This window comes from Ambystoma mexicanum, chromosome 10 (genome assembly GCF_040938575.1).
Source record: "Ambystoma mexicanum isolate Mex_15411 chromosome 10, UKY_AmexF1_1, whole genome shotgun sequence".
Lineage (NCBI taxonomy): Eukaryota > Metazoa > Chordata > Amphibia > Caudata > Ambystomatidae > Ambystoma > Ambystoma mexicanum.
Window position 1 is genome coordinate 243,428,135 of NC_090932.1, and position 13,491 is coordinate 243,441,625.

Below are 13,491 nucleotides of genomic sequence, written 5' to 3' on the forward strand. Positions count from 1 at the left end.
ACAGGAGATCAGCCTTGCATGTGGGTGGCTTGTCAGCCCAGATGCAATGCGTGAAGAGAAAAACGGGGTGTGAAACAGGTGCTGGAAAGACCCCTCAAGGCCCACAGCATTTTTACGTTTACTGAAGTTATTTGCATTTTGCATTTATAGGTAACGGGGTGTAGGGAGGAGGGTGCAAACATTCATAGGAGGATGAGATAAGGGGCGCAGGTGTGCAAGAAAATGAAAAGGGAGACTAGAGCAAAAGACCATTATGAAATAACAATATCTGTGAAATGGAAAGCCAGGCGCCTTACTTGCTTCTTGCAGAGCTGTTGATTGCAGCAAACATTGTTAGGGAACATCTCAAGTGCTCTACATAGCACCTACTGACATACAATTATCATCCCAAACAGGCGGATTATCATCCCAATATTGACCGCGGTAAATTGCAAGGATCAGTTGTCCTTGTTAAATGTGAACTTGACACCTGCCGATCCGGCAGACATCGCTGCAGCAAGCACTCGGCCCACTGAGCTATCTGACCTCTGTAACAAAACCCAGCTGTTCCCAAACCCTAGCACATAACCTGCGGGCACCAAACCTGGTCAGGGCTTTCACGCACATCTCCACAGCAAGTGCTTATCCCACGGAGCTATCCTACCAATTTAAATAACTCTGCTGTTCCCATACATCCCAGCACATTACATTTAAGCACTTAGGGCTTTTGCACTTGCGAGTAAAAATACTCTAAGTGTGTGTCTGGTGCAGGAGGGTATCATAGTAAGGCAATGCAAAAACCAATGTGATTGTATGCTAGAAGGGATTACTAGGTTGCCGGCAAAGCTGATCACCAGTATGTGCAATCTCTGTACAGGTTGCACAGAAGACATCTCACCGGATTCATTTAGTAGAACTAGAAAGGAGCAGTTCCCATCGCAGAGTTAAAATAGGTATTGAAATTAAATGTCGAGAGAGAGCAAATTGATCAAATGTACAGTGCAGGTGTGGAGTGTGGATTCTAGAAGCGATCAATGTCTGGTCATAAGATTCTTTGACCTTCTGAAGAGAAGATATCATATTAAATATTTAGGGAGGACAGAAGAGCGAGCACAGAGGAAGATTGCATCCTTATCCACGGCTTCACTGCTTTTCTATTGGTCATAATATGATAGGTTATTTATAACACGCTTAATACCCAAAGGTTTCTAAGCACGGACCCGAGGATCAGCCCTGTGTTGCTTCCAAAGAGAGCACATTGCCCCTGAGCTATCCTCCCGATACATCAAATGTTTCATCAAATGTGTCAACGTATTCATACCAACAACAACAAAAAACAAGCTTAGAGTGCAGTGCACCTGGTGGATGAGTGGCCTGTGCACCTCAATGTCAGTCAACTGAAGAACTGCTGGATGAAAGTGTGAAGCAGAACCACCATCACACATGATTCAATCCCAAGCCAGACATAAGGCTAGCTCTTTTAAATTAACTCAAAAGGGCAATTTAAGAGGCTATGATGCAGGAGTACATGTTGGGTAAGCCGTAAATATGTGCGCATAAATGATTTCCAGAAATAACAAAATTAGCAGTCCTGGCTTTTTTGAAGCTATGTCGCAGTGGCTTCAATGCAGAGCAATGGGAGAGATCAAATAGTGCAAACAGTACAATCACATATTATTGACCAAGCTCACATGCAGAGTCCATTCTATATAACAAGGCAATTCTCGGCAGCTTTCTTCAATATTATAGATTGAACAATTGGAGCAACACAAGTTTCACTTTGCATGCTTCTCCAGGGCAAAATAACATGAGTATTTGAATGCTCAGCCAGTCTGGCTCAAACAGCTTTTGTTTGCATCTTTGGGAAGACAAAACAGGCACTTACACATCAAATATAATGTACATCTCAAAGGACCCTTTTTTGAAATTGGAGTTCACATTCCAGAGTGCAGGTCAGGGGATGGAAAACGATGGCTCTCCATATAGAAGAAGATTAACAAGATCCCTCAAGATTATCTAGGGCAGAAGTAGGTACCCTTGCTAGCTATGAGAATCCTCCGTTCAAAAACAGGAAGTGCCCTAAGAAATAAATGCCAGCTAATGTGACACCCATTACTTGAAGGATATGTGTGAATCCCTCTCAGGGCATGGGCGCGAAAGTGCATCATTCCATACGTTCTGATGACTGGGTGGCTTTCGGTGCTCCTACCAACGTTACCCCCCGCCCCCCATGCCCTAACTGCTGCCCTACACAGACCCACATTGTTCTGATACTTCTGAGCTTTCTCCCTGCTCTGCCCTGGCTTGACCCTGTTTCTGTGGCGTGTCTTGGTACATTGTCAGCAGGATGATGTAGGCTGGTGTGTCCAGCCTCAGGACCTGTAATACAAGTATTCACAGATGCTTTGGGAAGTATTACGCTGAAAGACCTTTTTTGTTTAGCGAACCACCCTGTTGTGAATTGCTTACATGTGTTAACAATACTGGAAATCATGGTGCCATGTATTTTTACACTAACACTGATACATTTTATATGAGTAATAGTTATTGGGTTACATGCAATAATGATCTCTTACAATGGAACTCAAAACTATAAACCTCCATATGTGAAATTATAATAAAAATTAAACATCCTTTTTAAATCGTTTTATATTTTATTTTAACATGAAAGCAAATGTAAATGTAAACATTTTAATTGTTTTTTTTAAAGATGGTATCCTTTTGTAAAGGTTCTACATTTTGTAATTGAACCATAAACAAATTAAAAAATAAATAAAGATTAAATAACAAATGAAAGAATAAAACTAATATTTTTTTTTCACATTCCTTGGTTATCTCATACAAGTTTTTTCTCTGTATACTAAGCTGCCACCTTTATTAGACATGCATGTGTAGTGTAGGTTTAAAGATGACATGTTGCTCAATGCCTGTTGTATTACTTTTTTGGTTATAGGAAACATCAGGAACACAGAAAAACTGAGCTACGATAAACAGCGCCAGTACGAGATCCTGGTAACAGCATACGACTGTGGGCAGAAACGTGCAACACTAGATGTCCCTGTGCATGTATTTATCAAGCCCATATGCAAACCCGGTTGGCAAGGTATGACACCTTTGAGATCAAAACTGATCATTTAATCCAACAATGTGCCGATTTTAATATATTCAAAGAACATCATTTGACAATCAGAGTACACCCTGTAAAGGACTAACTCGATGTATAGTTTGTATATTCATGGTACTAGATGCATGCACTAGCTTTTTTCTAAGAACATTTGTCCTGGGAGGATAGCTCAGTGGCAACATGCTCGCCTTGGATACAAGACGACACAGGTTCGATCCCCAGGTCTGTGCTTAGAAACCTCTTGGTATTTAAGCGCATTACAAATACGCAACTAAGACAAAAAAAAGAATTACTCAACAAAAAACAAACAATTCTTGTAACAGCGCCTCGATCCCCGCGGAAATGCAAAAATGAATAAAAATATAGACAGTAACTACAGCTAAGTGCTAAGGCAGGAATTAAAATCCGGAAAGGGCCTCCTGGTTCCTGATGTAAGTTGGACAAATATCAACTACAACATATTGTTTTCCCCACAATTCATTAATGGATACATTGTAAAAAGAGCAAATGCTACATAGTGCAATATTATAGGGTTGTAGACTGATGGAAGGGTCATTATCATAAGGATATGAGCACATGTTGTTGTGGTTTTAGCAGTAAAGTAAAACACCTTTAATAGTGAGTAAAGTGACTAGAAATAGACAATAGAGTTAGTAGATTAAATGTGACTTTATGTTCTAGTATTTAAATAACATGGTTATAGTCACAAGGTAAGAGTTATAAATGAAAACAAGCTTGACCGGGTTTAACACAAGCATACATTAGCTGTAATGTAAACATAAACACTTCATCTATAATGAAGTGTACACATAGGGGGTCATTCTAAACCTTGTGGTGCAGCAAAGTGAGGCGTAACAACAAGACGTGAAGCCATTTATGAGTTCATATACCGCTAGTGAGATTTCATTAGGGTTTTGCTGGCGGAGTAGGAGACAGGAAGGGAAATACTTGCCGACCTCATAATGCCCATTCCGCTTGTAAAACCTCTCTGTTTTATGCCAGCACGCGACTTTCATGCTGCAATAAAACTGGGATTCCTATACAAAGCTTTCTGATTCCATAGGATTTCACTATTAAACTCCGTCTGCAAAGCATGCGTTTTGTTTTGTTTAAGAGAGTAAAAGTGAAGAGTAAAAGTGGTTTTACTTATCACCTTTGAACTCCGCTTTGCAAATTTTGAAAATCGCATGCACGGAATCACACTTCAAGTAAGTACTGACATTGGTAGTCGCCTGCATGAAATTAGCATTTTTCTCATATTAACTTGATAGTCACATGTTTTTTCTTTCTCTTTGGAGCGTTAAATTGAATGCTCCAATGGAGAAACATTCCCCACAGAAGTATTGTCTTGTTAATGTTAACATTTTTTGCCTGCAAATTTCATTTTTGTTTCCCTGTCTGATTTTGAATCCAGAATGTTCAGTAGCTGTTGGCTGCTCTCCTAGCATGCTGATTGGCTTAAAGTAGGCAAATCATGATCCCCATGTGCTAGCTACCAATCTATACCTACTGAGAACATCAGTAACTGATGATTTTCTGCAATCACAGCCACTGTATGCAGGTCTAATGGTTCACAAATGGGATTTTCGATGGAGGAGGATTTGTTGTGTTCACCAGGAATATCAGATGTGATTCCGATACATGATAATGATAATGATATGATATGTTATGATACTTTATTTATATAGCACCTACACACAACGTGTTTTAAAGCGCTTCAAGGCAAGGGAGGGTAAAAGGGAAAATACAATGACATCCTTACAGGCCATGAAAATTAAGGATGTGAAACTAACTATCCTACTCGGCCTGACGACATTTCAGATAGTGCAAGAGCTAAGACATAGATAAGAAAGGGAGTGGGAGAGTGGGAAGGAAATGGAGACAGACAGGTGACTACCGTACTAGGCCTGACGACATTTCTGGTAGAGCCAGAGAAAAACAAAAGCTTAGGGAGAGGGGTGCAGAAAGGGAGGGGAGGAACAAAACAAGCGACTATCGTACTCAGCCTGATGACATTTTTAGATAGGGCAAGTGCTAAGACACAGATAGGAAGGAAATGGAAACAGACAGGCGACTACCGTACTAGGCCTGATGACATTTCTGGTAGAGCTGGAGGAAAACAAAAGGTGAAGGTGAGGAGTGCAAAAAGGGAGGGGAGGAACAAAACAAGCGACTATCATACTAGGCCTGATGAAATTTCAGATAGTGCTGGAGGGGATGGGAAGGAAACAAGTAAGGGGAGGGGGGAGGAGACAGACGAGGTTGCTATCATAGTAGGTCCAGGGACAATTCTGATAGAGTAAGTGCATAGAAGAAAGTAAGGGGAGGAGGGGAGGAGATAGGAAAAGGGAGAAAGGTAGAGGAGGACAGTACAGAGAGTAAGCCGTCAAAAAGAGTGGAGAAGCAAGAGGGGAGAGCAAATACAATTTCAGAAGTTAGTAGTAACACATAATGTTGCAAGCCAGGATACAAGATGAAGATGGGAACAGCATGATTCAGGGCCACCATGAGCACAGGATGCAAAGGAAGTCCAGCATGGGAGTTGGGAAAGGGTGATGCACCGTGAATCAATGAAGCCCATAAAAGTCAAATCCAGCATTGGCCACAAGACGGTGATGGTGAAACCAGAATGTATCAGGACAGACTCCTGCAGAAGTAGGCTGGAGGCGGGAGCAGGGTAGAACAATCAAGCAAAACAGGCAACACCTCTATGCGAGAAGGGAATGGGGCACAAGGGAACATCTCAGGGGGGCCAGAGGGGGCGAGGGATGGCCTATGGGGACAGAGGGAGTAAACACATGTTGGTGCATGCTTACCTGCAGTCTGAGCAGGGGGTCGGGCCCTGGGTCCTCATGGTCCGAACAGGTCCAAACAGGAATTGCCTTTGGCTATGCAATGGCTATGCATTGGCCCCTAACACCCACCCCCAACACCCACGTGGTTGTGTAACAATTTAGAGACTACCCTAAACATGGGGAGTTCGACCCTCGATGGTTAAATCACCCCACAAGGTTTCATTTATTTTGATCGGACTAGCTCTGTCTATGTCTCCTATAAGCCATGTAAATATCTCCCCCTGTGCCACCAATGAGCCAAGCATTAAATTGGTGCATTTACCCTCAGTTTATAGCTGGGTGTAAATGCTGCCAGACTTGTGATTGGGCGGCCCCTTATATGCAGTGCTAATACTGCTACTGCCATATTTAAGGTCTAGCACCCAACAAGTGATTAATATTTGCACCAAATTATTTACAAACACCACCTTCTCTGTGGCACAAAAATAAAGCTTCATTAGCACCTGGGTGGGGGGAGCCAGCCAATCAGATGGCTTGCGTTCCAAGCTGCCTGACGGCTGGCTCCCTCTGCCGCCATATTCCCCCAACCCTCTGTCCTATTTTTGCTTTCCTTACCCAATGCCCCTACTTACCTTATTTCTGCAGTGGCAGGTGCCGCCGCATCTGCTCCTTTCCTTCACCTCCCGCAGACTGCCATGGAAAGGGAAGAGGGGATCCATATGGAGCCCGCCTTCCCTTTTCATGGTGGCCATCTTGGAAAAGGATTTTCCTTCCTACAGCAGGACGCCGCACACCTCCTGTTTCAGGAAGGGCAATCCTTTTTTTGTTAGCATCCCAGGTTACCGCTTTGGAAACCTGGGGTGCTAATGGCCTTCATCCCCCGTTCAAGAAAAAGGAACGGAGGATAATGGCCCGGAGCCATCGTTATCCGCCCTTGCCTTGCTCGGGCCAACAACTTGGGCTGACGGACCATTATCCCCCATTCCAGCCCTTGGAACAGGTAATGAAAGCCACAATACAAAAATCCACTTCTTTTGGGGATTTCATGTTTGGGTCTCATGTATATGGAACACAGGACTAATAAACAGTAAAAACCTTAAGTCCCACAAACCACTTTCTGTCAAAATTAAACAATTAAACGGGGCACCCGTGGAAGCCCCTGAAAGTCCCGCTTTGCCGCGGTACGCTCTTTGGATCCTGTTGGACTTATTGGATATTCTCGTCTTTTCCTAACTACAGCCTCCATAAGGTGAACAAAAGACTCTGAGAAGCATAGAGACTGTTGATACTGATGTAAAAAGATACTTACATCTTTGTTTCCTTTTGTTTAGGCATTGCAAGCAACTTTAGTGGCCGTGCCTATTTAACTCTGCTCGCGCGCGCAGTGCGCGCGCGCACCCGTGGAAGCCCCTGAAAGTCCCGCTTTGCCGCTTCGCTGCGGCGTTGGGGCGCATGGGGAGGGTTATTACAAATTATTTTCTCTTTCTTTTTTTTTAAATTGCAGAATTTCTTATGCTATGTTATTCTTTGCACGCCTTTATTTATTTTCTATTTGAAGTGTTTTAATGTGTTAAATATCTCTGGTTTCCTTCTAATTATTAAGTTGTGCTTGAATTAGTGAACAGCACACAAACAATAGCACAAACGTTTACATTATAATTTATTACTCATTCATTTTTGATCATGACTGATAAAAGGGGAAAGATCTATAACTTACGCACGGACATGCCATGTCTATCACGACTACGTGCGTTATGTGACTCGTCGCATAAAGTTAGCCCTCTCCTAACTCCGAAATCAGCTCGCCCTACTACAAAAGGACCTCAGTCGGATAAACGAGCTGGGAAGAAACGTACCCGCTCCAATACTCTGGCTGGTGATATCTGAGACTTTGGATTCAGAGCATTGCATGTGAGTCGTTTGATGGCGAAAATGCCTGAATTAGCCAATTTAAGTGTCTCAAACGTAGAGGCTCAACCTTTACTTGTTAATCAAGAATGCTTAGCTAATAAACAACCTTTAATGAGCTCCCCCACAGCATTAGACTCTAATGTCAGTAATAAAGGTTGTGAGCAACCATGCAATATTTCCCTATCAGACACCATGATATTGCAAAATGCCCGCACAGGCAATGCCCCAAACATATTGGATAAATCAAAAAGTATCATCAATGAAGTGGATGATGCTGTAATTGATCTTTATTCGTCGCACTCATGCTTCTCGGCCAAGGATGATAGTCTTGATCTTTCCAAATTTCCTGCCTTATTCCAGTACTTCTGAAATTGAAACTTCTATTTCATTTATACCTCCGACCCCAAGAAGGCCGGATCGAGCTAACTCTGCTATGACCAGAGAGTCGCTCTTGAAAAAATCTCCAATAATAACGTTAGAAATGATGAATATTGCCATAACATCTCTTGCAAAACTATTTGAAGTTCTTGATACCAAAGTAAACTCGATTCTGGACAATTTTAAAAACAATGCTATTTGGCAAAAATCGATTGCTGACTCCTTGGCTCAGAGGCAGATGTTTGAGGAAAAAGCTGCTTTGTTAGCATTTAATCAAATACCTGAGCTTATATCTTCACTCAAAAGGGTCACAGATCAATATGGTTCTCAAAACAGTCAATGCTTAACTGATAAACTTGCACCAACTTTAAAAACTGCTGTCCCTTTTGTAGAAGGCATCATTCGAGAGATCCCACCGAGGGTTCCGGCTGCTGTGCCCTCGCGGCTTACGAAATCCATCGAAGAATTACCTTTGCCGCTCTCTCCTAAAGTACTTCCGATAGTAACATCTTTTGATGAATCATGCATACCATCTTCTGCTAAGATACTTCCCATTGGTGAAAGCGCACAAGTAAATAAAGAAGCCTATATGATTTTTGACAGAAATTTTAAGAAACAAAAATCTGAACCTATTATAAATGTGAAGAAAACAAAAAATCAAAAATCTAAAAAGGTATCATCAAATGGTCAGACTAAACAGTTTATTAAGTCTCTCTCCAAATCAGCGAGTGGTCTAAAATTGGCCTCTAATGCTATAACTAAAAAATACACTAATTTGGCACAGGAGAAAAAAAGATCTATCAACGACAAAAGGAGGGACTCCCAGGTAGATCTAAATCACTCTCCATTAGACAAATTGGTTAAGGTGGTGGAAGGATGTGATAATGAGTGTGCAGACTTACCTGCTGAGGGGCATTTAATAGAACCAAATAAGCCTGACATAGAAAACAACTCTGATCGCCAAGGATCTTTACTCACTTGTGCGGAACTTAGGAAAGTTGTGGATGATTATATGTGTCAACACCGACCAAGTCCGGTTTTGTCACATCCGTTGATGAAATCCAATCTTGTCCTGAATAAAAGTCCAACACAGTGCTCTGAAACTGCTGGTTGTTCACTTGCCTTGCCACTCCGAGATGGTGCAGTTGGTATAGGTACAAAGAATCCTTCTGACATTTCAACAGTACCGGCATTACAGGCAAATGTGCAAACTGATATTTTATCTTCGATTAGGGACTGCTTAGTGGCCCTAACCATAGAACAAAAGACACTTAAATCTGCCATGAAATTGTCTGCCTGTGATTATAATTCTGATCCCTCATTAACTGCAGATCAGAAAGCTAACGTCAGAAATGTTTCATTTCAGCTCCCAGCAGCAATTGAGAAAACAAACTCTATACAAGAAACCCCACGCACAAAGAAAATGGTCTCAATGACTTCGGGTAGTGGAAATAAAAAATCTCCTCATTTATATTCGATATTTCTCAGTTGTCGAGGTGGTTCCTTCCCGAAATACACTATGAACAGAGGGAGTATTATGGAAATATTCTCTGATATCCCAATGTTGGAGAGTCTTGCCTCAGGAGATATTGATAGGATTGAATTCCCTGATGAAAATGATTTAACTGTCTCATGTTTGTGGATTAGATCTCGGGCCATTTTTAACATCATATGGTCTGCGAGGTTGGTGCTCTTTGAATTAGGATTCAAATTAATCCCTACTAATGGTGAAAATCATCCGATTGAAGACTTGCAATTTACAGAAAGAATAAGAGCTGCGGGATCAACTCCTGCAACTCTGCCAAAAGAAAGCACATCTTCTGTAATCCAATCGAATAGTTGCTGTTGTTGCAGAAATGCATAACTAGTATTTGATGAGTCATGCCCTCTTATACACAAAATTAGAATTTTGAGTTGGAACACCAGAGGGCATAAGCACTTATTGAACAACCCAAAATGTATATTAACAAATTTTGATATAGTGCTTCTGCAAGAGACTTGGTTTAAGATTTCTCCATCATGGGATAATCATCATATTCATCTGGTTCCTGTGATCAAAGGCCTGAAAGGTAGACCAATGTCTGGTCTAACAATAATTTCTGATATTTCAACTGTAACCAATGTAGCTGATTGCCCCTCTCCGAATTCCTACATGCAATGGTCTGTAATTCTAATTCAGGACATAAAAATCGCAATCATTAATCTATATTGGAATCCTATAGCTATTCTAACGTCTATTTTTCTAAAGGATCTCAATGCCATCATGGAAAGCATTGCTGCTACTCCTAACATCATGCATATTATTCTGGCTGGAGATCTGAATATTCATCTCCTTATGATGTCTAAAAAAGGGAATTCGGAACGGGCCTCTCAGTGGCTTTCTTTTGTAGAAACTTGGGATTTGTTAATGTTGAACGGTGCATTTAAAACTGACATTCCACCTTCTTACACTTGGTCAAGTGGACAACACAAAGCAATTATCGATTATGTCTATGTAGACAGAGTACTATTCAGTCAGATATCCAAGTTTCTTGTCTTACCCTCCTTGGATAGTGATCATATGATGCTGACGATTGAATTCTCTGTCCATACTCAGAGTAATTTGCAGGACCGTCAACAGCAACTAAAACATTTGAAGATCAACACACAGCTGAATAGGCTATATTGGACGAATCCTGACTTAGAAGCGTTGGGCGAAGATTTGATTAATGATTATCACCTCCTATCAGAGAAAGCATTTATTCCATTAGAATATTATGATAAAATGCATCTCTTTGCCTCCTCTAGCACAATTGCGCATAAAACGAATAATAATACTCGTCCTACCCATGTATTTGATCAGTCAATTAGAGATAGAAAATCTTTATTTCGCAAACAGAAAAGACAATCCTTGCTTTTACGCAGAAATATCGCGATTCAGCTCTACGTAGAATAAAAACTGACTATAAAAATTGGATAAGAGCGCATAAAGCAAGCATGTATCAAAAAGATGGTGAACAGTGGCTTCGAGTAGCTCAGATAAAAAATACTTCTCAGATCTGGAAATTAATTAACTCTGGCACAACATGTTCACAACTCTCATCTCAAACTAATGGTGTATCGGAGAAATGCTGGGTTGAATATTTCACGAACATGTATGATTTACCATCAAATAACAGCAAACAAGAGCTACCGAGATTTGATGGTTCCCCATTCTTTTTAAAGTTTGATATGGACGACATACTATTCTATATTAATAAGGCAAGTTCATCTAGAGCCCCAGGCCCTGACAGTCTGTCGAATTACACTCTAAAACAGAATCCGACTCTATGGGCTAAAGTTTTACACGCTGTTTTTCTTTCTATCCAGGTGAAACAAAGCATTCCTCCATCTTGGTGCAAAGCTGTGATAGTCCCTATTTACAAACAGGGGGATCGCACAAGCCCAGCAAGCTATCGCCCAATAGCATTGCTAGACGCACCTGGGAAAATCTTCTCCAGAATTATTTTGCGGGTCCTCAATATTTGGTTACATAATGAAAACAGACGTGACCCTTTTCAGACGGGCTTTGTAGCGGGGTTAGGTACTGCTATCAATATAACTACACTCAATGCTATTAAAGCAGCATATGCAATGAAACAACAATCTCTCTACTTGGCATTTGTCGACTTTCGAGTCGCCTTTGATTCAGTTGATCGACAATTATTATTTGATAAAATGTCGAATTTTGGTTGCCCGACATCACTTATTTCATTAATAAAACTATTACACTCTGATACAACAATGCAAGTCAAATTGAACCTAGACGGGTTGTTATCTAAAACCATTCATACTAAACGCGGCCTAAAGCAAGGCTGCATTCTTGCTTCAACCCTGTTTAATATGTTCATCTTTGACCTAGGCGTAGATTTTTTTCAGGTAATTAATGATGCACCTAAACTCGGCAAGCAAATCATCGCATGGCTTCTTTATGCGGATGATTTGGTCCTCATTTCACAAACAGAGAGTGGACTTCAGTTACTTCTTAATCAGCTAGAATGCTTTGTTGTTAAGAATAATCTCACAGTTAATTTGGAAAAAACCCAAGTTATGGAACTAAGAAATAATCATCTGAAACTTCGGAAACACAATGATTGGGTTTTGTTTAAACAAAAACTAACGATAGTTGATGAATATAAATATCTTGGTGTAATGTTCAGCAACTCCAGTGCAAACAAACCAGAACAAAGCAGTTTGAGTAGAAAACTATTATCTTTAATCTCGCAGGCCAAAATACATTTAGCTAAATTTGGTAAATTCTCTTGTTCTCATGTTCTTACATTTTACCTACAAAAGGTAATTCCCATTATGACTTATGGGGCTGAAACTTGGACACCCCAAAAACGAGAATATTGGGACAGAATTGAAGCTCAATTTTGGGAAAAAACCCTTAATCTACCGAGCTCGACACCAAATGCTCTTCTGCGGTTTGAATTGGGCACTCTCTCGATGCATATTCAAGCAGCCTGGAAAAGATTCAATCTTTTACGGAAATGTCTTTTGGGACTAACTACGAACAGTGTGCTAGCAGTACTGGCAGACTATTTGTTACGCTCTCAACATCCATTTCCAAGGAATTGGAGAACTACTGTGTTCGATAATTTGAGTGAAGCAAATATATCACTGGAACTGTTATTGCAGACTCCAAACAGGGCAAAATTGAAATTGTATATATTTGACTGGCAATGTACACAACAAAAATGTTTAGCATTAAAAGACTTTGATAGAGCACTATTCGGTCATAAGAAATTCCGACAGGCGGCTGACTATTTATTGAAATGCCCCTCAGCCATATTGAGAAATCAGATCTTAAGGTTTCGGTTAAATTTGTGGCCAACAAATCAAATACTGTTGAGAAGAGGTCTAATTAAAGCAGAAGTTGCACATTGCCGATTTTGTAAACTTGTTGAGATGGAAGAGACTCTTAAACACTTACTGATTGTATGTGCTGGTCTAAAAACACAAAGAGGAATGATTATCCATAAACTCACTCAATCACATTATTTATCTCGTTCTGCCGATGAGTTATGGCATGAATTGTTTGCTACATCTAAAATCTCAATAAGAATAGCTACTATGCAGTTTTTAAAATCAATACTGCACCCAGCTGAATCTATAATTATTTCTTAATGCCGAAACATCGTGTTATAGTAATGCAAACTCGGCTAAAACTGAATTCTACGGTGTGTGGCTTTTGAATTATGAACTGATTAATTACTACCATTGTGAATGTAACTATTGATGAGCATATTTTAGAATGTTTTTACCTCATTATTCCTTTATTTG

The 13,491-nt window shown here is 40.6% G+C and overlaps 1 protein-coding gene across 1 annotated transcript in view; it reads left to right on the forward strand.

The window, feature by feature from the left end:
• CLSTN2 (calsyntenin 2) overlaps positions 1-13,491 on the forward strand; it is a 3,665,407-nt gene that overhangs the window by 2,367,903 nt on the left and 1,284,013 nt on the right. Inside the window, exon 6 of the mRNA XM_069617773.1 lies at positions 2,933-3,082. Within this exon, the coding sequence (XP_069473874.1) occupies positions 2,933-3,082 (150 nt within the window). The remainder of the gene's footprint in view (positions 1-2,932; positions 3,083-13,491) is intronic.